Genomic DNA, 23,868 nt, shown 5'->3' on the forward strand with positions numbered 1-23,868 from the left:
TAGAGCAGACACCTGCTGTGTTTGGTTTTCAGTTCTCTAGAAAGAAATGGGGTTAGCATCACAGTGGTGTATTTCTTCCAGAACATATAGTAGGAGCACAGAGTTTTAGGAGGAACAACAGTTTGGAACAGGGTATGTTGGCCTAAATAAAGTACTGTCATTATGGCAGCGGCAGCAGACTCATCCCTGTGTCAAGTTTTGAGATGCCAAACCAACAAAGTATTTTTTAGTGGTCTGATCAGTTGATTTGAAGAATCTCATCTGCTTAAACCTGCTATGACAGCCCAGATCACAGTGTTAGCATTAGGGACAATGACATTAGCATAGACAACCAATAGCCATCTTGCATAACAAACATGTGGATGTACTTAACATGGGTTTTGCAAAGCTTTGATTTTTCATACTAAATGGAAATCACATGCTAGAATTTTTGTGCTTTGGGGGAACATTTATTTTTTTCCTGTACCATTTTTGTTTTTTAATTCATCAGAAACTTTTAAAGTGAAAACATTTCTGAGTGTGGAACACATGTTTCAATATTAAATTAGATCCTTAAAATGGACATAACTGGAAATATATCTGGCCTGGTTTGTAGTATTTTCATAAGCTGGCATTTCTGCATATAAGTATGTACCAAAGTTAATCCATATATAATATGCAAAAAACTTTTTCTTGATGGGATTAAAATTAAAGCAGACCACATTTCCCATAAAAGTCTCAGAATTCAGATGTAGGTTTTGATATTTAGCAGCTGGTGTTTGATTTGAACGAGAGTGCTGTCTTTACCAGATGTGACATATTAACTTAGCTAATATGAATAATGAGTCGTGGTGTATACGTGCAAATAAGATTCATTACTGCTTGTCTAACATATGGGAGATATTAAAATACTTAACCTAGGAAGAGTTAGAAAAAGAAAGGAAGCATAAGAATTTTAAGCCCTGTGTCATTTATGACCAGTTAAGTAGACACTTTAGGCCCTTACAACCTGTAATGCAAGACATGACTGCTTCATTAAAAAAAATAATCAAAGGAGCAAAAGAAGATAAAAGGCCTTGTTGTATTTCAGGAGGAAACCTGGTTGGAGTGTCTGTCACTTATTGGATCAGTAGGCAGCCCTTTCTCTGCTGGAGGTCCAGTTTTAAATCAGATTGAGCTGCGGTAGTTATATTTATCTTTAATGCCTACCCAGGGCAGGATGCATCAGCACTCAGTTATTCCTCCTGAGGAAAGGCTTCAACTGAAGTTAGAGAGGTGTGTTACGGGCCACCTACACTGCTGTTTTTAGTACCTCCATCAGTAATACATCTACATTTTTATAAGTACAAAACATCATCCCTCATGAAACATTTGTTGATCAGGAAAGCTCTTTTAGTACCTTAGAGCTGTTCAGTTTGTGTGCTCTACATTCGTATGGGTGAAAATGAGTCATCATCTTTTGGTGTATCTCAGTTCAGAAAGTAACCTGACACAACAGCAATGTCGCCCACCTAACCTGGAGAACAAAACAATTCAAGTAATCTCTGATGTCAGCAATGTCTTTGCACAACAGCTGAGTGAAACCTCCTCTCTCCTGCAGATATCATGTGTTTTAAAATAAGAACAATACTTGGACAAATGTTACTGATTTACCAATACAGGAATTAGGATTTGTTAGTATTGCTGATACCTTGTGAGAAAGAGGAAAATAATGAATGTTGTATTAAAAGAACATTCTTAAGACTGGATTCTTAAGACTCAAAGTATCCTGCAAAAGGCTGTGATGTTAGGTTGGATTTCCCCATTATTGGAACCAAATGACAAACACCGTGAATTTGCCAGTCCTTTTACAAGCTACACCTCACAGACCTGGCAAGCTTTCATGTCCATGGGATTTCAAACTTACCTTTCAAGAACATGAGATTTTCCATCTGGAGAAATTCAGAAGACAGAAGACATATTTGTGAGGCAAAACGTTGATAGGTTAACAATATAATTATTAAAGTGAGGCTAAGAGGCTTAGGACACAACAGGATTTGGGGGCATGTAAGGTGAAGAGTGGAGATGGGGTCATTGGAGGTGTTAGGTAGGGTTTGTGCTAGAGTTACATAATTTAGCATGTGAATTTCATCATTGTGGTGTATATGAGGGTGTGTTTGTATATGCACATGCATATACATGTGCATACAAGAGCCCTGTAAATGTTTTCCTAGACTGGGCAACATAGATTACCCTTTAAGAGTGGGGGTGCAGAGCGTTATTAAGTGCATTGGATTTTTGCCGGAATCCCATGATTAACTTCCCCCCCTCCCCCAATAATCCCAACATAACTTGCTGACAAATTTCAGTGACTTAGTAGCTGCTGAGAAGATAGCATGTCTAAGCTTGCAAGAGAACGAACTTTGCTGGAGAGAATGCAGTCAGATTTGTAGCTGCAGCAAGCCACTTGGGAAACTTGTCCCAGCTTGATTGAAAATTGCTTTCCCCTGTTAGGTGGGAGGAGGTTTTTCTTTGCTGTTGGGTTCCTTTTTTCACCCATCTCATGCTGCTTGCTCACTGGCTGAGCCCTGATGAGATTTCTATAAAGGGAGAAGTCTCAAGCAAGAAATATCTTAGGATGCAAAACATAAAAGTGTAAGGAAGAGATGCTGTTGCTAATATGATGAGATAAACTTATTGCACTCAGTATCAAGGTTTGTTTTAATGTTGTTTATAAAATTACATCAGATTTTATGATCAGAGCAGAAACCAGTGCTACATAGAAGGGAAAAATTATTCCCTCTCTGTTTATCTTGTGGCTTTTAAAAATCTCTGTATGTACTTGAAGCATTGCCATACGTTTGCACTAGTCAGGATGTTTATCTTTACAGTATATTTATGTTGTGTTTAAAAAGTGAAAAGCTTATCTCAAGTGTCATTTAGCATAAATCGATGGTAAGTATGAATTTGAAGCAAAAAAACCTCCAATATTTCTCACCTACATTTTTATATCACCAATCCAATTTTTATTGCAAATTACATAGGACCTGAGCAGCTTCTTTCACCTAGGTGAAGTTGTTTCAGATGACCTTTTCCTCAGCCGATTCTGAATGGAATATTGTTCTGCTCTTAATTGTTTTGGACATAGTGTGTGAAAAATCTGAAGGGAGTTGAATTCTGTTGTTCAGGGTTCACAGTACATGATTTTGCTTGCATGTTTACTGCTGGCCTGTCAAATTATATGAAGGAATAAATTTCTCCCGTAGATCAACTAATCATGAAAATCGTGTGGAGATGTTTGATTGACATAGGGAAGCTGTTCATTTAGAGTGTATCAAGATCAAATGGAAGTTATTGCAATTAGGAAGTGATTGTGTTCTCAGCTGAAGTCCTTAAATGCTGCATTTTAGATCTTTGTGCATTTTTGTGCTGTCTCATGGATGTGTTAGGGAATTGCTAACATTTGTTACATCTAGATGCTTAATGTTCACCACAATTTCAGCTCAGGTTCTACCTTTTTTTTGTAATAGCTGATATTTAATTGACTGGGGAGAGTTGCTCTGCAGGTAATGTTTCTGTAATCCAAAGGGCTTTGGGGAACAAAGGATTCAACCAATCTTAGGTTTTGTTGGTTGATTTGTTTCTGTTTTTAAAACTTTGGTTGAAAATATGATCTCAGGCTAAAATGTTCCTAGTTGTTTCTATGAGATTAGAATCATAGAATGGTTTGGGTTGGAAGGGATTTCCAAAAGTTACCTAGTCCCACCTCTTGCAGTCAATAGTCACATCCTCCACTACATTAGCTTGGCCAGAAGCCTGTTGAGCCTGATCTTGAAATTAATCTCCAAGGACAGTGCCTCAACTACCTCCCTTGGCAACCTGTTGTAGTGTACCACCACTCTCTAATCTCAAACCATTACCTCCACATCCTATCACTCCAGGCCTTTTTACACAGTCCCTCTGCAGCCTTCTTGTAGCCCCCTTCAGGTACTGGAAGGCTGCTATTAGGTTTCCCCAGAGCCTTTTCTTCTCCAGGCTGAACAACCCCAGCTCCCTCAGCCTGTCTTCATAGCAGAGGTGTTCCAGCCCCCTGATCATTTTCGAGTAGCTCCCTTATAATGTGGTTAGAGGTTTCTGATCACAATACAGTTCTGTTCCAAGATCTGTATGTATGAATTTGTATTCAATATATCATACATATGACCTTCTTGAGCACTATGGTGTGGCACAAATGCTAGTTGGTACCTTCATATCCATGTCCTTGAATCCTAAGGGTTCCATTATTCTTGAGAGCCACATTTTTCTCCTGGCTATTCTTAGAAAAAATTGTGGCATATAAAAAGAAATTTTTGTTCACTCTATAGCATTGTCAGTTTATAATCTGCATTCAAGTCTATGGTACTGATAGGTGACACAGATTCGTGATGGCAAAAGGCTGCCCCTGAAATTGTGGACAGAGGTATGGTGATGAAACAAGCTGGTTTAGTTCAAAAAAGCTTATGGAACCAGATTAAGTCCCTAAAGCAGTTTAGCCTTAGCCCAGTAATGTTTGTTGTTTTGGTGTTTTTTTTTCCTTTGGGTGAGTCAAGCAATTTTCTCTTGGCTTCAACACTTCTGTTGCAGTGCTGAGGCTGCTGTTTCTCATCTATTCGTGAGCATGATCTACTTACTCATGTGCAGCTGCTAAGGAGCATTCTGATCCCAGTTTAAGCCTTAAGTTTCACCTGCACACTTGGGCATCCTTAGGCTGATACTGGCTTATGTCCTTATTTGAGACCATAGAAAACAAGCAAGCCAAAGTCTCACATCCACAACAGTGCGGAAGAGTAGTAGTGTACAGTCAAATCCTTAGGCATGCTTACTGAGATGCTCTCCCCAGTTAACTCTTTGGTATAAAGACATGCCCCTGTTGGGTGCAGGCTGTGTTGGGAAGCAGTTTTGTTCTCTGTTCTGGAAGGGAGATCACTGTGGCTGAAGTTCTGACAGGTTTTTTTAGAAGATCAGAACATACTGGAGCAGGGGGAGATTAATTGTAAATTTATGACATCAGTAGTAAATTAAAGTGCTCTAATCTTATGTACTTCCTTGGATTACCCATACATCCTGCCTTGGCTTCATCTCCCATTTGGCTTGCAAGCTTTTATTCCTACAACTAATTATTAAAGAATATGAAAGTGATCAGTGTTCCAGAAACTAAAATGTAACATGCATCTGTCTCAGATTGTTTATTCAGCAGCCACCTGACCAAGGATGCATTGAAATACATGCTTGTAACTAGTGCTTCTGGGACCCAAACAGGAAATTAGGATTGTAATTTTCCCCAAATTTGGGAAACATTTTTTAGATCCAGTATTTTACTACATGGACACAGGGCAGCTTTCCCTTGCGGACAGCTAGCACAAATCATGCTGTTTCATGTGGCCAAGAGATGTATTTGGATGATGGGAGTCATAAGCAAGCCAGCCTAGCCATGGCATGTGGATAGGGGGGTGTTAAATTTTTTTCCCCCCAATTGATTAAGCATTAGGCTTTGTTATTAAAAAAGAACATGGTTAGAGGTGAGCAAATAGTGCCTAATGCAAGGGAGAGAGGGCTGATGAACACATTAAGGTTCATGCTTTTAACCAAACTGGAAATGACAGAGCACCTGTTTTCCTTCCCTTGGCTGTTGGGGTTTTCTCAGCAGTCTGACTGCCTTCCCATCTGACATTTTCACACTGTGTTTCTAGGTCAGTGGTAACACAACTAGCATGCTTATGCCCAAACTGATAATCTCAGTCAGCTGTATTCCACATGGCTTTCACATCCAGGTTTGCCGCAGTCTGTGTTTGGATTTCAGAACAGCCTGTCAGCTTTGCATTTCCTCAGGTCTTAAGAAACAGGGACAGCTCAGCACACACATGTTAGCTTCTCATGTGTCTTGTCCTGCTCCAAGTATCTTGAGAGTAGAAGAAAACCAGAATCAAGCTTTGTAAATAGATGAGAGTAACGTGGGAGAATCCAGTATAAAATCAGTGTCAGTAAGGGAGGTGATGTGTTTGCTAAGATTATGAAGAAAATTGGCCAGATTAATACTTCCAGAGAAGAACTGCTGACTGTTGGACTTTAGTGTGCACCTTCTGATGTATCTTCTCACTCTTTCTCCTTCATGTGGGTGAGAAGACAACAGGACAGCTGGGTTCATGGTAGCCTTTCTAGAGGCTGGACACTAAGCCCACTGGAGAGAACTACCTGTAAGGGCATGACTTTTTTCTTTGATTGATGAAGTTACAACCAAAAGTGGTTCTAACTGCTTAGTCATAACTGAAAGATAATCAGAGACAAGTGGACATCATCTACTGCAAGGGACAGGGCTGCTGAATAGCTCATCCTTTCTGTTTGTCCTTTCAGCAGCTGCCTGCTGTGTGTGAGCACTGCTTCTCAGGGCCTGCCAGTTTTCTTTCCTGGGTCCTCAAGCTGCTGTCACCCTGGGCCCCAATGCTGCTGTCTGCACAAGTGCCACCTTTCTGTAGGGACCTTGCAAGGCCCCTGCTCCCAGTCCACCACCATACTGTGCTTGGTAGGAAGTGAAGCGAGAGGCTGGTCAGCACTTCCACAGCTTTTGGGTGCATGGAAAGGTGTCCGTGAGCTGCTCCTTCCTGGGGACTCTGGCAAGCCTGGGACCGTAATTCCAGGTGTTCAAAATCTGGGATTGTCTTAGCCATGCTAAAGCCGAGCATGGAGGGCAGCAAAGAACCAAAGTTATGAGTAGGGGCACAGAGGTGAAGGGCAGAGCTGGGCAAGAAGGAAAATTGGTGCTCAGAGTCAGATGTGATGCTAATCCTGGCAGCAGCAAAGAGATGCTGTTGCAGACCTCAGCTGTGTCATTTTCTGTTTTGCCTAACACAGCTACTTTTAAACTAAATGAGTAATTTCTGAATTTAATTTTCTTGTACTTAGTTTCTCCCCATGACTGTAAAACTACCATAGATGATGATATTTAAAAGAATTCTGCAGGTTTGCAAGTAGGAAAATATTTCTGATACAGCTCTCTTTTGGCTAATGAGAGAGCAGCTTCCGTGTGAGCTGGTATTAATGGCACATTCAGTAATGACACACGATTCAATTATTTTACTAGACAGAGAAGCACTTAGACAGAAATGTAAGATATTTCTAAATTTAGGCATCAGCTGGAAGTGATTGAAAAATACACAATTTGTGCATGTTTCTTCAAATAATTGCTGTGGAAAAATATTGTGGCATTGTAGTTAAAAGCAGGTTGGTTTCTTTTTTTCATGTTAATAACTGTAGAGGAAAGAGAATTTCCCAAGAGAAATGCTGTTCTATAATCCCATGCTAATCTTCCTGACAGAAAGCAGAAGAAGAGGAGCTTGTCCTCACACCTGATGGCACCAGGGAGTTCCTGACATTTGAAGTTCCACTGAATGACTCTGGATCAGCTGGACTCGGCGTGAGTGTCAAAGGTAACCGGTCAAAAGAAAACCATGCCGATCTAGGAATCTTCGTCAAGTCCATTATTAACGGTGGAGCAGCATCCAAGGTAAGAGGCAACACCTGTGTGCTTTGGTCTTCCTCCATTTCCCATAATAAGGCTGTTTTTAGAATAGTCACAGATTCAAAAAGAATGAGGTTGCTCTGTAACGAGCTTTTCCGAATTACACCGTCAGAGGTAACATTTAGATACCTATTCAGATTCATGTTTGCACATCCCATAATTTAAACAGACCTTATAGATTCTTGGGAAGGATATGAGGCATCTCTGGTAGAGTTCAATTAGCATTCTGTTTGTGCCAACAGGTTATGTTAATAGCTTGCAGTGAAAATCTGTAATTGGAATAGGCATTTCCAACAGTGGCTGCAATGGAAGCTATTATACCAGTGTTCATTTGGCCATAAACTATTAGGACTAAGCATAGCTGATTGTTTTGGTTTTGGTTTTTGTTGTTGTTTTTCTCCTTCTCTCCCCAGCAGACTAAACTTCTTTTGTGTGTGTTTTATATCACTAGCTATAATCTTTCCTCTTCCAGGATGGCAGGCTTCGAGTGAACGATCAACTAATAGCAGTAAATGGAGAATCATTATTGGGCAAAACAAACCAAGATGCTATGGAAACCTTAAGGAGATCCATGTCCACTGAAGGAAACAAACGGGGAATGATTCAGCTTATTGTGGCGAGGAGAATAAGTAAATGCAATGAGGTAATGTGCTTTTGATATCAGGACTGGGAGCTTTGACTTGTGAAGTGTTTGTGTTTATAGGAGATGTCATGTTTCCTCTGAGACCTGGAAAATAATATTTGAGAAGCTAAAGAAAGAATTACAAAATTATCTGAATTTCAGTGTTAGACATGCTAGCCTTATTACTGATCAATAAAGCTTTTCTTTGGAGTATTTTCATCAGTGAATAACAGGAAACACTGAATAAAACGATATTGATTTTGTAATTGGATCCCACTGTTTATGTGATTTTTGTTCTTGGGAGTTTTTTTATGTAAGTCTATTGAATCTTTCCTTTATAGACTTGGTGTTAACTGACTTGCTGCTTTGTCACTTTCAGTCTTTTTAATGAAGAGCAGAGCTCTTACATTTTATTACTCTACTTCATCTAAACAATTAAAAGTTCCTTGTAAAGATTCTTCACAACTTGATGTGAATAATTTTGTTATTTTGGGGTTTAAGTGTGTTCTGTCTTTGCCTTCATTGCAGGGAAGTAAGAAACACTGAGTTTGGGGCGAAGTGATGATTCTTTTTCTGATACCATTTGCAACTTCCTCTCCTCCGGCGCGGTGTTAATGTGTTGATGTTTTGAAGCATAGTCATAATTTCTGATAGCTTGTCTTCTATATTAATGTAAACAATGTTATATAGTAAGAATACGTGGGCTTGTGATGCTGAGAAGAACTGCAGAGGCAGTGGAGAACTGAATTAGACTTCACAATGATTTTGACAAATTGGAGAATTGCACTGAACTAAATAGGGTGCAGTTGAGTGGCAGGTGAGGGAAGTATCTGTTCTTCAGGCATCTAAAAGTCATTCTTTCATTCCTGTTAACATCAGTAAGGCCTCGTTGAGAGTCTTATTTCTTGAGCATCATACTTCAGAAATGATGTTCACAAATTGGTTTGGTACTGCTGATCCTGCCTAGGGGGAAAAGGAATGGTTTATTTTTAAATGCATAAAATTGACCCTAAAAAAATTCCAGTCCATAGTGTACTATGAAATCACATCTCAGAAAGACACTAAGCTCTCTAAAGTTATTAAGCTCCTCTTGTTTGACTGCTTAGACTCAGCTTCAATTCACATACACACATGCTTATAAATACATACTGGAAAACCAGCTTGGATGCACACAGTTTCTCACTTGATGTTGAAGGAATTCTGACTTCTTATATTTGGTAATGCCCTGTTCTGGCCCCAGTTCTGAACTTGGGCTGTTCCTTAATTGTACCCACTTACAGCTGCATTTGCTGTGTTACTACCTTAAGAGAGTGCAGTATTTTCAACTATTTTTGTATTTAGTGTAATTTCTTCCCAAAGGGTGTATGGGATATTCACTTTTAGTGGAAGTCTTCTAGATCAAATGTATCCAGACAGTGTTTGTAAACACGATGGAGCAGTGATGAACCAAAGACGTTATTCCTTAAATCTGATAGAAATTTTACTCAGGCTAAGAATGCTTTGCTGCCCTATGCCTGCTTGACTTTGTGTGGTTTATTTTGCAGAAATCACATGGCAAAAAATATCACAGCTTAGTCTACAGTGTATGTGGTCCCAAGATGAAAGAACTGATCAATCAGATACACTGAAATGTATCTGTGGAGGGAACAGCATGGGGAGCTGTGACTGTCTTAGACTTCGTTTACAGTTTTTAGTGCCCTTTCCCTACTCCTTAATAAGCTAGTGAGATGAGCCATAATGATTTGGAGAAGTGATGATAAGCAATTATTGGTGTAGTGATCATCTTCACTAAATAATTTTTTGCAACTGCTCTTTCCCAGGAATCGCTGCTTTCATGACATTCACCCAAAGGAAACAGCCATATCAATACTGTTTGCATATGTTTTATGTGATGAAAGCACAACTTGCATGGACATAAAGCTATTTTCCTGCTGAGCTGGCAGTCTTCAAGAAGCCAGTTTTCAGGAACTCTTGCAGCGCTCAGACTTCAATGAAGTAGCTTTGAGTTCAGTAATCGGTTTGCATTTGCAAAATCAAACTGAGTTCTTTTGAGACAGCCAACCCAGTTTGCTTTTTCTTCAGTAAAATTGAGGTGTCATTGGATTTGAAGAAAGATAGCACTATGAATTCCTTTTAATGTTAATTTCATAATCAACCCTAAGAATTGTGGGAGAGGGCAGAATTCATATGGCAGCACGGTTCAGCAGACTACTATTTCTCTCTGTTTCAGTTGTTCAGCCTAGAGAAGAGAAGACTCCTGAGGGACCTTAGAGCTGCCTTCCAGTACCTGAAGGGATCCTACAGGAAGGCCACAGAGGGACTTTTCATCAGGGTGTCTAGCAACAGGACAAGGGGGAATGGTATTAAACTGAGGGAGGGAGGGTTTAGACTGGATCTTAGGAAGTTCTTCAGTACAAGGGTGGTGAGACTCTGGAATAGGTTGCCCAGGGAGGTTGTGGATGCCTCCTCCCTGAGGGTGCTCAAGGCGAAGCTGGATGAGGCTTTGAGCTTTGAGGGGTGTCCCTGCCCATGGCAGGGGGGTGGGAATAGATGCTCTCTGAGATCCCTTCCAACCTATGCTATTTTGTGATTTGATGATACTTACCTTGAGCATTGAACTGGTCAAAACTTCATGAAGTGACCTCTGATACTTCTTTTTCATGATCTATTCTCATACAGCTCCAACAGTTCTCTTGTTGTAGACTAAGCCTCCAAGGCAATTATGGTAACAAGAGAAGTGTACATAACCACCATCAGAGTATTATCTTGTCCTCAGAGAAGTAGTGAGGAGATAATTTACGTCGTATGTGCTTATGTAATTGTAAACTCAAAAGAGACCACAAACTTCCCAGAAGGTAAAACACATTTTCATGCTGTTGTGGTTTTACTGAACTGAAGAGTTGCCTGTAGAAAGAATTTTCATTGACTCACCAGGAGATAGAATATAATCCATTCAGGATTTCAAGTGAATTATCTTGTAGTAAATATTGATATAAGTGGAGTGAGTGGTAGTTAGGAGTGAACTCCAAACCAAAGCTGTGTATCTGAGTTTTTTTCTCCTGTTTGCATTATGTCTACACAGAGTACAGAAATAGAATTAATTCTGTAAGCTGTCCTACTGCAAAACTTGCAAAGTTTGTTTAATATATCAGCTCCTCCAGACAAAAATCACACAGTGAATATTAGATGGATGCTGTTAGATCAGTGTAATAAAAACATTTGGTTTGAGATTTGGATGTATCCAAGGCTCCTCCCACCTCTGCCTTTGAAAAATTTGAATGTGCTGTTCTTAACTAGCTGGTGAGAGGTCTGGAGTACAAGCCCTAGGAGGAGAGGCTGAGTGAGCATAGTGTGTTGACTCCTAACATTTCAAGGCCTGGAGTGATAGGATGAGGGGAAATGGTTTGAAATTAGAGAAAATTTAGATTGGATGTTAGGAACAGGTTCTGCCTCATGAGGTTGGTGGAACACTGGAACAGATTGCCCATGGAGGTGGCCCCATCCTTGGAGATATTCAAGGTCAGGTTCAACAAGTAATCTAGTGAAGCTTGTCCCTCCTGACTGCAGGGGGGGTTGGACCTTTGGGAGTCCCTTCCAGCACAAACCATTGTATGATTCTTTGATTCTACGAGCACAGAAGGTGCATTTTCAAAGCTATGCAGTGCTAAAACCAGGAAGACTAACACTAGTATTGACTCGGTACTCATGTGGTCGGTGTGTAACCCCTCAGTTTTCAGAGTATGTGACCATCGGCTTTTAGATCTTTAACTCAGGGCTGACATTTTTAAAATCACCAAGATGTAAGCAGAAGCACTGGAGCTTCTTGCACTCTTTTCTGTTAATTAGTGATATTATGGTGATTAGCCTGTATGGGCAAACAGCTGTGGCTGTGTCGTCACGACACAGAGTGTGCAGGCACGACTGTCGGGCCGAGCCCTGCAGCTGGCTGCAGTATGTGCTGATTCAAGAAAATAAAGGCGCTTGTTCTATTTGGAATCCTGCTCTTTTCAGTCCTGCAACCTGGACACTTTAGAAGCACAGATTGCTCATCCACACTCTCTTCATGTCACATGCAGGCAGCACTTGTCTGCCATTAAGAGAGAGAGCATTGCTATTTTCCTCAAAATGTGAGATTTCAAGGGGTTTTCTTGTCTATCTCCCCTTTCTTGACAGAATTCATGTCTTTCTGAACCTGCCTGAAGGGGAAGGTTTGCAAATGATTTGCAGATCCCCAAATTTCTTTCTGCATGCCTGTTCATCTTTGTTCCATTTGCTGAGTTGAAAACAGCGCAAACCATGAAGAAGAGAAACAGTAATGAATCCAGATCATATAAAGATCTCACCAATTCTTACAGTAAATTGATTGGTAGGCAGATCAGCAAGAGAGACTTTGCAAACGAGTGGTTTCAGTATTTTAAAAAGTATGCAAGCAAGCTTTTTTCCCTTCTTTTTCTAGTATGTGTGATAGCATAAACCATTCAGTATCATTTTCCCCTGCATGCATTACTTACTTACCTACTTTGAATTTGATATGACACCTTTGTTTTTCTCTTTTCTCACTAGATTAGTTTTCTGATGACCTTCTGGAGTTCATTTAACTATTGAAAAGGCTTTAGCATCTTCTCCAAACAAAGGTTTCACTGTCCACTTCCTTCTCCAAGTCACTGATAAAGCTATTCAGCCTTAAACTGTTCCCAGCTATGATTCATGGAGGAAACTACAGCTGGCTTTTCTCCATCCTTTGTGTCAAATCCTTTATCTAGGTTTCAACCCAGAAAATGAAAACTTAGTCCAGTCCCCAAAACCTTAGTTTCTTTAATGCCTGATTTGAAACCTTGGTAGAGGCTTTTGGAAAATGCAACTACATCATGTCTGTTTCCTTGCCTGAGAGCTCAGGGTGCTCGGTGGTACCTTTTTGAACTCCAGCATCCAAGTTAAGCAAGATTTCCTATGAACATCTGCCTGACCCCTGTCTATTATGCTCAGTGATCTTAATCCCTGTTGTAGATGCTACCATTTCATCTGTAAAGAGGTCAGATGGCTTCTCTCTAGTTCTGTCTGGGTACACAGACAACCACCAGCCCTCTGGCACCACAGATGTTTGTAGCAGTATGTTGAATGCTTTGGCCAGTGACTATGGGATTCATGTTTGAGTTTGTTTAGAGCTTTTGGGAGAATGCCATCCAAACTGAGTGGCATGTTAACTTCTCACCTATCCATTTGGTTTAATGTTCTGGTGTAATTGCTTCTGGCTGATCGCACTTCTCTCCTTGTTTGCTAGAAAGAGTGGAGGTCACATGTGGAAATCTGCCCAATCCTCAGCAGTAAAGTCTGAGGCAAAGAAATTGTTGGGCTTGGCTACTTCAGTGACCCTTTTACTTTTGCCAGTAAGGTATATAACTCATTCCATGTGTACCTTCTGATGTCCTTGGTGAACATTTTACCTTCAGCCTGCGCTGGACTTAATGATCTCAAAGGTCTTTTCCAACCTGGTTAATTCTGTTCTATTCTACTCTGAATGGTGCTGCATAAATTCTTTTCTTCCTTTTCATTTCTTGGGCCATATTGGTGTTTGCTTATTTTTCTAATACAGGACTTATTAAAGATCTCCTTTTAGGCTTGTGGTGTCTATTTGATGCAGTTTACTTAGGTAAATTTCTAATAGTGAACATCCCAAGAAACATTTTATCAATTTAGTTGTCAGGAATGACAACATCTTGTCTTCTGCACTGCTACCTCTCCCCATTTATTTTGACTTTTTTTTTCTCCTTTATCTGTTTTCTATCCTTGGTATCAACTTACAAGCTCCATCTTAACGCAGCTTCCTCCACATACCCCATAACCTATCATCTAAATACATTTTGCAAAGCTGTGTGAGTTCCCCCCCACATTGTGAAAGCAGTTTGTCTTCTGCTTGCTAGTGTTGTCAGAACAAGAATGCAGTGTTTCTGACAAACACTGTACTAGTTTTACATTTGCTGGTGCATGAGTGGTTGTGGAAGTCAAATGTGACCCTTTTACTGGCTTTTTACCTACTTTATGCCTTGTAAAGTCTGTCCCTAATGCAGGGTGCCAACTTGGGTGGTAACAAAGAAAACCATATTTAATATTGATAGTAGTATTGTAAAAGTACCTTTGTCAGAAAAGGAATCTGAAGCGGTTTGGACATCTTGGCCACAGTACACAAATAAGAAAGGGAAAAAGAAAGCCTGGAGAGTATTTATGTGTGACAGAAAAGCCTTCAGTACCTTGGGTGCAGTGTAATATATAGGAAATTTGTGTGCTGGCTTCTTTATAATCCATAAAGCTTGCGTGCCAGTATTTGGATAATTTACTTTCTGAAGGAAAAAGAGAGTCTGATTATTGTTTAAAAAAAGAAAGAAAGAAATTGTTTATGCTTTGAATATTTTGGCAATGTTCTTGTGCATAAACTTTTTTCATATTTATGTGCATAACTTCAGATAGGATGGATGGTGGTGTTTAAGTGAAAAAGACTGCATTAGTTGTCCTTTTATCATCTAGATAAGCAGCAGCTGGGCTAGTTAGTACAGACAGTGCTTTAGCAAACAGCTGGTTCTTATCTGAATGACAAAGGGCCAGGGTAGAGACCTTTTTTATTTGAAAAAAATCTTGTTTCTATTTTTATTTCCAGAGAATGGAGAGAAAAAGAGCTGCAGGCAATCTGTAGCATGTGAGGTTTTATCGCATTTTTATGAATATGATCATTTATTATAGATCAGTGCTAGGAGCCCAGAGAGGGAACTCTCTTTACAGCCTGGAGAGAAGGCAGCTCAGGGAGATCCTACCAGAGTCTATGAATACCTGATGGAAGGAATAAAGAAGAACAATCCAGACCTTTCTAAGGACTGCCCAGTGCCAGGACAAGAAGCAATGGACACAAAACTGAAATTCAAGAAATTTCTTTAAATAAATAAGGAAAAAATATTCTTTTGAGAGTGTGGTCACTCACAGGCGTAGATTACCCAGAGAGGTTGTGCAGTCTGTCCTTGGAGGTAACCAGAATGGAGAAGGCATTGACTACTTGCTCTTGCTGACATTGCTTTGGGCAAGAGGTTGGAATAGATAATCACCAGTGCTTCCATTCAACCTCATCCAGTCCATGACTCTTAACTGTCACACCATGAAATACTCCTGCTAGGGGCAGCTATGGATAGAAAGTATAGGGGGCAGCTGCAGCCTAGCTTGCCTTTCTTGACAGACCTTTAATGAAGGTTGGGACTTTGTACATCCTTGTTTATATTGCCTACTCTCTATGAATAGCACTGATTTCAGCTAAGGGAAAGAAGTGGAATGTGTAACTCAAGCTCTTTATTAGAAATGCATCAGCGAGAACAAGTCTTTAGTTGAACTGCAGTCTTGCTTTGGACTGTTGGTGTCTTTGTCTTGCCCATAGCCCAGTTTCCAAATTCAATGTATTTTTTCTTCGACAGCCTTCCTGTTAACAATGTAAGGAAGAAGCCCTTTTGGGGTGAAAGCCAGTTGTGCAATTGTGGTTTGATGTTTTCTGTTTTATGAAAGGCATTGTATACTTTGTGAAATATCTGTGTGGTTGGCTGCTGATGCCTTTGTTTAAACCCATCTTTTGAGATGCTAATTAAATTTGAAAAAGTTTTCCCCATGAAAAAATACATGATTCACTTTATTAAATGCTGCCAGCTCAATACAAGCTCCTGCTAGTTTTTTTGATTCACCCTTTACTGCATTACCAGGAGTGAATTTCTATGTATTTCTCTGATTCAGAGCTTTCTTCTTGTCAGTATCTTCCTGAAAAATCTCTTGAGACCTTCCTACAAATGAGTTTGAAAGTTGATGGGTTGTCACATGAAGAAGGACTGTGCGATATGGCTCACTAAAAGCTGGACACTTGTTACATAAAGTCATCAATATAGCACTGGGAGACTAAATCCCAAAGCACTTTGATATTTTCACACCTTATTTAAAGGCAGTGAAATAAAGGTTAGTTCATCGTTTAATGCATTTGTCATGCAAGTTTAAACTTTCAAGCAATCTAATGTTGCTGTGCTTTCTTTTCTTGTAGTGGTTCAGAATTTAACTTTCCTATTCTTTTTGAATTTGCCTTCAATTCCTTTATAGCAGCAGCTACAAATATTGTTTAATTTACTTTTCAGTAAAGCTGTCAGTTGTAATCTGCAATTTAAAAAAACTAATAAAACAAATCCTCATTTCACAATTTAAACCTTATTGAGTCTAATTCACTTGCACTGCAAGTTTATTATTCTCCTGCAGCTTGACATGCCTCCAATTGTAATTGTGTTGACCCTCCGATGCAGTAAGTCTCCCCAGTGCTTATCAAACTGGGAGAGATAAGTCTACAATTTGGAACTTCATTAAATATCTCATTTATATTAAACAGATGATGCCTTTGAACAGAAATAATAATTTTTTTTGCAGACTTTGTGACCTCCTGATCATGGTCTCCTCGATTTTGTCATGTGGCATTTCACAAACCTTTGCCCCTCCATGTCCCCAGCATTATGCCAGCGCCTGAATGTCAGAAGTTGTTAGTCCATCAGGCTGCCTTCAAAGCCCCTGCTGTGGAGGCTGTAGCTGAGAGCTTTGTAGCCCTTGGAGCAGATATAAAAAAAATCTTTCATAGCACACATTTCTTTGTTATCTGAGGACTGTGGGTAGAGTGATTAATAATGGGCAGCTCTTTAAAGAAGAAAAAAGCAGCCAACAAACATGTTGCTTGTTGTTGTAATTCCTGAAACTGTGAACTGCTCTTGTGCTCATTTAGAGACCAGTCCTTGAAGTCAGCATTCCCAGTTCCCAGTGGCTTCAAAGAATTTGCAGCGTGCTCAGTGTCTTGCAGTGTCTGCTGCCCACTGTATTTCAATACATATAAAATCTGTGCTATGGTATTTGTCTAAGGACATTGTCCTTGAGATTTAGCTGCACATTTCAATATGAAGAGGCGTGTTGGGGAGAGCAGCTAAAGCTTTGATGTGTGAGTTCATCTGATTACCCTGCCAAATACACCTATTTTTTAATGCTTATGTTTTCAGTGGAGCTGGATTTCAGTTCACACTGTTTAGCTGAGTTGGTTTAATGGTCTCAGTGAAGCTCCTTTGGTACCATTACTGCGTAGCCAGCAGGATGCTAGAGCTCAGGTGAACTGAGACCTTTAGGGCCAGGGAGGGTGGATGGTGTGAAGGCTGGGTGATGGTGTGAGGAGTCTCTTGTCTCCACAGTGAGTGACTGGGTGCTGGCAAACTGGGTGTCTGAGATGACTGTTGAGTGCACAATATTCATTCTCCTCACTCCCAGGGGCTGCCTTGGCTAATGGGGTGGCTAAATCCATCTTGGCCTCGCATGGATGTTGCCTTCCACTGACCTCTGATTCTCTGAGACCCATTGAGGAAAATTCAACTTTTCCTCTTTCTGAAAAATCTGAGAGGCATAAGCAAGAAAACAAGGGATGAGCAGCTTCTGCAAAGGAAGGCTAAGCTGGGAAGTCACTCAGGGGAGCCTTCTGGCAGAGAGCAGCTAGAGGTGGATATATAGGCAGTCTTCTCCCCTGTGCATATGTCCAAGCAAACTGTCTTCATTGTTTCTTCCACCATCTTCTTCATCTGTTTTGTAATGACCTGGGGACATCTTCCTGGAGTCATGTTGGAAGAGGACCTGGCAGCTCCAGGGACTGAGAGCTGTGGTGGCAGAGGGTACCTCAGGTCTTGCCAGTTCTGTTTTTAGTGGCTCTACCTAGACACTGCAGCAGCGCCAGGAATCAGGGAAGCTTCCAGACTGGGTGATGCATGTGAGGTCTCTGTACTCTTTCAGGCAGAAAAAGCAAAGTGAAGAACTGCTCTGAAACAGGAAAAAAAAAGAAAAAAAAAAGTATTTACTGTGAAGTCTAAATTTTAATTTTTTTTTTCCCTTTCCTTTCCCTCATGGCTACAAAACACTGAGTGTTTGCATATTGGTTACTAATATGTGTAGTAGGGTTCCTGGGGGTTTCCATGATGATCACATCTGAAAGCAAATTACACTACTTCAAAAAGCTCCAGCAGCCCAATTCCAAATCGAGCTGCTGCTCTGCACTCCTGACGGGGGCCTTGTTCTGACAAGCTGTCAGTGTGGGAAAGATGGCCCAGCTGTCTGCCCAGTAGTGTTGCAAACAGCCAAAACTGTCTGTTTAAGAAATTAGCCAACGAAGAGACACCAAATGCAGTGTTGTGGTTTGTTGGGGGTTTTTTACACCAATTTTCTGCTGAAGGATTTGAGGTTTGACAGGGCACCATGGGAGGTGCAGTGTAAAGTGGCTTAGAAAGTTGATCATTAAGCAGAGCTGTCATTGCAAATTATATTTGTCTAGGGTGAGAAGTTCTAGCTCATTTGGTGCCCAGGCAGGCCTAGGCCTTAGGCAAGTTGTGACAGTTCCCCCATGCTGCTAAATGGACCCTGGACACTAATTTTCCTCTCTCTGTGCAGCTGGAGTCACCTGGGAGCCCCTCTGGGCCCGAGCTGCCCATAGAGACTCTGCTGGATGACCGGGAACGGAGGATTTCCCACTCCCTCTATGGTGGGATTGAGGGTCTCAGTGAGTCACCCACGAGGAACGTGGCACTGAGTCGGATAATGGGTGAGTCAAATCAGCTCTGCTAATCAAGGGATGCCTTTTCATTCCTCTCTGTGGTTCATCCAGGGGCAATTAACGTATTACATTGCACCACGAGACACAAGCCTCCAGCATGGTTAATGTGAGAAAGTCAGGTGGAATTATAAAGTGAGTTTTTTATATTCCATAAAACAGGAGCTTTTAACATGTTATTTTCAGTGTCTGATGCAGGACAAATGGATTATTGGTTGCTCTGGTCTCCATGTTGAGTCTTCATTCACATGGAAGTGGTCAGTGACTCATGGGAACTGATAATTAATTTCAGCATTTCTTGTCCCCTGTTTCAGTCATACTGCAGTATAAAAACAAATCAGGCAAACTTACACCCATTTATGCTTATTAGAGCATTTCGTTAATGTGTTTGAATCTTTGCTTTGCAGGACACCAATTTTAAAACCTTTTAACTAATTTTGAGCATCCCTTGTGTAGATTCTCTGCCATACCATCTGCATGGCCCCAGTGGAGAATGAGGTTATTAGCAGTTGCTCTGCAGCAATTTGGTTTCCGATGTACACAGCTGGGTAATAAAGCCTTGCCTTGCCACAGGCCTGGTTGGATTTACTGACTAGGATGGGATTAGTTTGAAAGGATTTTCAAATTTAAACACAAAAACATGCTTGATGAAAATAGTACCTGACAGAAGATTGCTTGCTTGAGTTGTAAGTTTATAACATTACCATTAAATCTGGGAGGGTTTTTTTGGTCCCCCACAGAATATATTACAAGATGCTGCTATAAACTAAGGCTGAACTTAGTTTTCAGTTGCTTCAGATTGATTTTCAGCCTTTGTGGTGGGTTGAAATTTCCCCCCCAACATTAGAAAATGAAAATCCTGCACTTGAGCTTTTAACAGTCAACAGTTTGCATATATGTTTCCCTCTGTTTTCAGGTTGTTGGGCTTTTAGGTAGCAGTCAGTTTTTCAACATGATATTTTTTTCTGAACTATTCAGTAGCACTAAGTGAAAACTGCATTGTGTTTCGTAATCCTTTGTGGTCTTACTGCCTGCATGATTTCTTGCAGTGCCATGCAGCAGAGTCATTATTACCTGTGGGGAGAGATAGGTGTAGCTGCTCATTTCAAAGTAGCTACTGCTTGCAAGACTAGTATATTACGCAGTGGAATTCCTGCCTTATTAGCATTTATAATGAGGAAAAACTCAGAACTTCTCTATGTGTTTGAGAATTTATATCTGATGTTACATGACGCTTCCAGAATTTTCCTCCTCCCTTGAAAATTGGCTTAAAAGTGAGAATTACTCCAAAGAAACTTACTGAGGAAGACTGGAGGCCTGTACCTGCCTCTGCCAGTCTTGAGCATGAAACCAAGCCAAAAGGAGTGTTTTATGCGGTGCTGGTTCCCTTGAGTGTTCTCCCCATATCAAGGAGCCCTGGGACTTACAGGCTCTCTGAATCACCTGATGTCTTTTTATTTACCCCTCAGTTCAATTAACTATGTAAACTTGTAGTACTCTTGGTGCTTAGTAGTGAGGAGATGAGTTTGATTTTATGTGTGAAAGGAGTAAATCTTGCTGCTTCTGTTGCTGTTAGATAAAAATGATGGATTTTGAGTTTTCTTCCTTCCTAAGTGAAACTATTCAAAAGTGAAAATCTCTGGGTCTGGAAACTGCCTGCTCTTTTCAGTCATTACTTCAAAGTTGGAGCAACACTTTTAAGAGAGCTTTGTTTCTTGTAAATGCATCTAAATGTGATTTTCAGGGAAAGTACTTAAGACAGTGGTTTGTTTTTTACTCTTTCAATCCCTAACTGACAGCAAGAACTGGTTGTCAGAACCTTGCTGTGAGAGTGGGAATAAAATACCAATTTTAGAATGTGATTTAAATTATGTAAAATAATGTTTGCTTACTAGCAAAAGGCTGCATGAATCTTCTAATGTTTCTGACGAATGTTATGTTGGTTTGCTTCTCTAGGTGATTATTGCTAATATAGATTTTCTTAATTCTTTTTCACTTGATGAGGTTTCACTGAAAATTTCTGATTCAATGTATTCATCAACAATTTCTGATTCAATGTATTCGTCAATGACCTGGCTAAGGGAACAGAGGGCAGTGTCAGCTGATGACACCAAACTAGGAGGAGTGGCTGAACCCCTCCTCAGGCTTGTCCAAGAAGGACAAGTGGACAGGCTTGCATCTGGGAAAGAACGACCTCGTGGAGCAGTGTAGGTTGGGGACTGACCTGTTGGAGAGCAGCATAGGGGAAAGGCACCTGAGGGTCCTGCATGCCCATGAGCCAGCAATGTGCTCTTGTGGCCAAAAAGGCCAGTGGCATCCTGGGGGGAATTGCAAGGGGTGTGGCTAGTAGGTCGAGAGAGGTTCTACTCCCCCTCTACTTCACCCTGGTGTGGTCTCATCTGGAATATTGTGTCCAGTTCTGGGCCCCTCAGTTCAAGAAGGACATCAGGGAACTGTTTGAAAGAGTCCAGTGCAATGCCACAAAGATGCTGAAGGCAGTGGAATGTCTCCCTTGTGAGGAAAGGCTGAGGGAGCTGGGGCTCTTTAGGTTGGAGTAGAGGAACCTGAGGGGTGTCCTCATTCATGTTAATAAAGATGTGCAGTGTTGGCAGGACAGTGTTGGGAGGACAGAACCAGGCTCTGCTCAGTGATGGCCAATGACAGGACAAGGGGCAATGGGTGCAAGGTGGAGCAGAGGAGGTTCCATGTTAACATATGGAAAAACTTTTACACTGTGAGGGTGACAGAGTCTTGGAGCAGGCTGCCTCGAGAGGTTGTAGAGTCTCCTTCTCTGGAGACATTCACAACCCACCTGGATGCATTCTGTTGTCACCTTCTGTAGGTGATCCTGCTCTGGCAGGGGGTTTGGACTGAATGATCTTTTGAGGTCCCTTCCAACCCCTAATATTCTGTGATTCCATGAGAAGAGGTACTGCTTTCTTTACTGGGGGAATGATATGCTTGGTTTTGACGAGGCATTTTTTATTTACAGAAATGTGATCTTCTCTGAGAATCAGATGGCTTTATGAAACCCTACTGTTTATTTATTTATTTTTAATATTTCCAGGCTTTATGTTGCTGATATATTCAAAATAACAACTGTGTTACATGATGGTTTTCTTGGCTCTGTGATTAAAAATTAAAGTCTCTACTTCTGATGCATTCTCTTTGCATATCAGCCATTGTGCTCCGGAGTTTTACAACACACAAATCTGTAGCTGCTGTCTATATAAATTATTCTTACTCAGCAAACAGCTTAGTACAAAGTTCTCTTTCATCTCTTTCTTCAAGTTGCTTATTTATTTATTTTTTTATGAACAAGGTGAGTTTTGCTGCTAACATTGAATAAACACAAGTTAGTTATCTGTGTGCACTCAGAATAACAATAGCTTGCACTGAAATCTACTTTTCATCCTGAAGGATCCCCCAGAACTTTGTACAGCTTGATAGTTCCTGCACAATAGGAAGTACTTTGTTCTCCACATAAATAATAGCTGTCTTAAGGGGTAGAATCAGGAGGAAGCACTACTCAAGAAAAAGCAACAACCAGTTTGGGATGTAGAGTGTATGTGTCAATGAAATAACCCTTTAGAAGCAGGGTGCATGGGAATCTCATTCAGAATGTGGTGGTCTGACAGATCTGATCACTCTCTTGAAGTCCAAAGCTAAGATGTAGTGGAGACATGTTTGTCCTTAGATGTTCCCCAGACTGTTGTTCCCATCCCTCATCTGTTTAGTTTGGAAAAATAAATATTAATATTTGCCAAACCTTGCTGTATTGGTAGGGACAAATATGCTGTTAGTGGAAAATAAAAACCCTGAAAATCTGGAAAAGTTCTAATTTCATAGAATCCTAGAATGACTTAGGTTGGAAGGGACCTCAAAGATCATCTACTCAAGCCTCCATGGCATGGGCAGGGACACCTCTCAGCTAGACACAGCTGCTCCAGGCCTCATCCAACCTGGCCTTGAACACCCTCAGGGAGGAGGCAGCCACAGCCTCCCTGGGCAGCCTATTCCACAGCCTCACCATGCTTGTACTGAAGAGCTTCTTCCTAAGATCCAGTCTCAACCTACTCTCCCTCAGCTTCTAACCATTTTCCCCTCATAATTTCTCATTTGTAATTTCATAGTTTCTCTCTGCACAATTCTCTGCATCCCTCCTGTAGGATGACATCTCATCACTGTTTCCATTATTCATATTTCTAATATTGATTATTTGGTTTATACTTAATTCTTCATCACAGAGTAGCTGCTACCGATTTCTTAGTCACTTTTCAGAGCAAGAAAGGCCCTCTCCTTGGGTAAGAGACTTGAACCATACCTTTGATCTGAATCCCACAATATCAAAATGCTCATGAGACTCACTCACAAAGCCATCCTTTGTTTTTACGTATTGTAAGGGTGTTGAACAGTTTTCTCAGACCTTGCTTTGAAGAGAAAGTAATAGCAAGAAAAACCAGGCCACATGCATGACATTGCAGTGTAGTGTGGGAGCCAAGGTACAGAGCAAACAGAAGGATTATCAAGGTTTAGGAGGACCTGGAGTAGATGGGCTCTTCATGCCAGTTCTTTCTGTGTACAGGGGGTTCTAGAGCATTTTACATTAATTCAAGTCCAAAGTACTTCCTGGTCTGTTATAGGTCTATACTATTACAGGTTTGAAGTGTGGTGTTTGGTCTATTTTAAGTTCTAAACTGAAAATCTTGGAGACCAGCCATTTGGTGCAGCAGCCCTGAGACTTCTTTTTCTTCAGTGACAGATGAGAGCCCTTCTTACTTCATAGTTTGGTATGGTTCTGAGCGTATACCTGTTTAGATTGGTAACTTGTTCAAGAAATTTGAGCCTCATTGTCCTGCCATGAGACACAGTGGAAAGAGAATGTTTTCTCTTCTTTATTATACCATCAAAAATACTACAAATTATTACAGACTGCTTCACTGAACTTGAATAAATATATGTGAAACTGGACTTGAAGTATGTTCAGAGTCTATTACAGCACTTTTCTAGCCCGAGGGGAAATTATGCCCTTGGGGAGGTTCGTAGGCAGTTTGAGCAACGTCTCAGATTTGTAGAGCAGTCAAATGTACCGATGATTGC

The 23,868-nt window shown here is 40.7% G+C and overlaps 1 protein-coding gene across 16 annotated transcripts in view; it reads left to right on the plus strand.

The window, feature by feature from the left end:
* The window catches only part of PARD3 (par-3 family cell polarity regulator), a 426,698-nt gene that overhangs the window by 242,284 nt on the left and 160,546 nt on the right, over positions 1-23,868 (plus strand). For all 16 annotated transcript variants that reach the window (XR_008462802.1, XM_009896928.2, XM_054171475.1 and 13 more), the window contains 3 exons: positions 7,310-7,498; positions 7,986-8,156; positions 18,609-18,759. Coding sequence is in view for 15 of the 16 variants with exons in the window: in XM_009896928.2 (XP_009895230.1) it covers positions 7,310-7,498; positions 7,986-8,156; positions 18,609-18,759 (511 nt within the window). In the remaining variant the exon portion in view is untranslated. The remainder of the gene's footprint in view (positions 1-7,309; positions 7,499-7,985; positions 8,157-18,608; positions 18,760-23,868) is intronic.

The sequence above is a fragment of the Dryobates pubescens genome, chromosome 21, assembly GCF_014839835.1.
Source record: "Dryobates pubescens isolate bDryPub1 chromosome 21, bDryPub1.pri, whole genome shotgun sequence".
In the NCBI taxonomy this organism is placed as follows: domain Eukaryota; kingdom Metazoa; phylum Chordata; class Aves; order Piciformes; family Picidae; genus Dryobates; species Dryobates pubescens.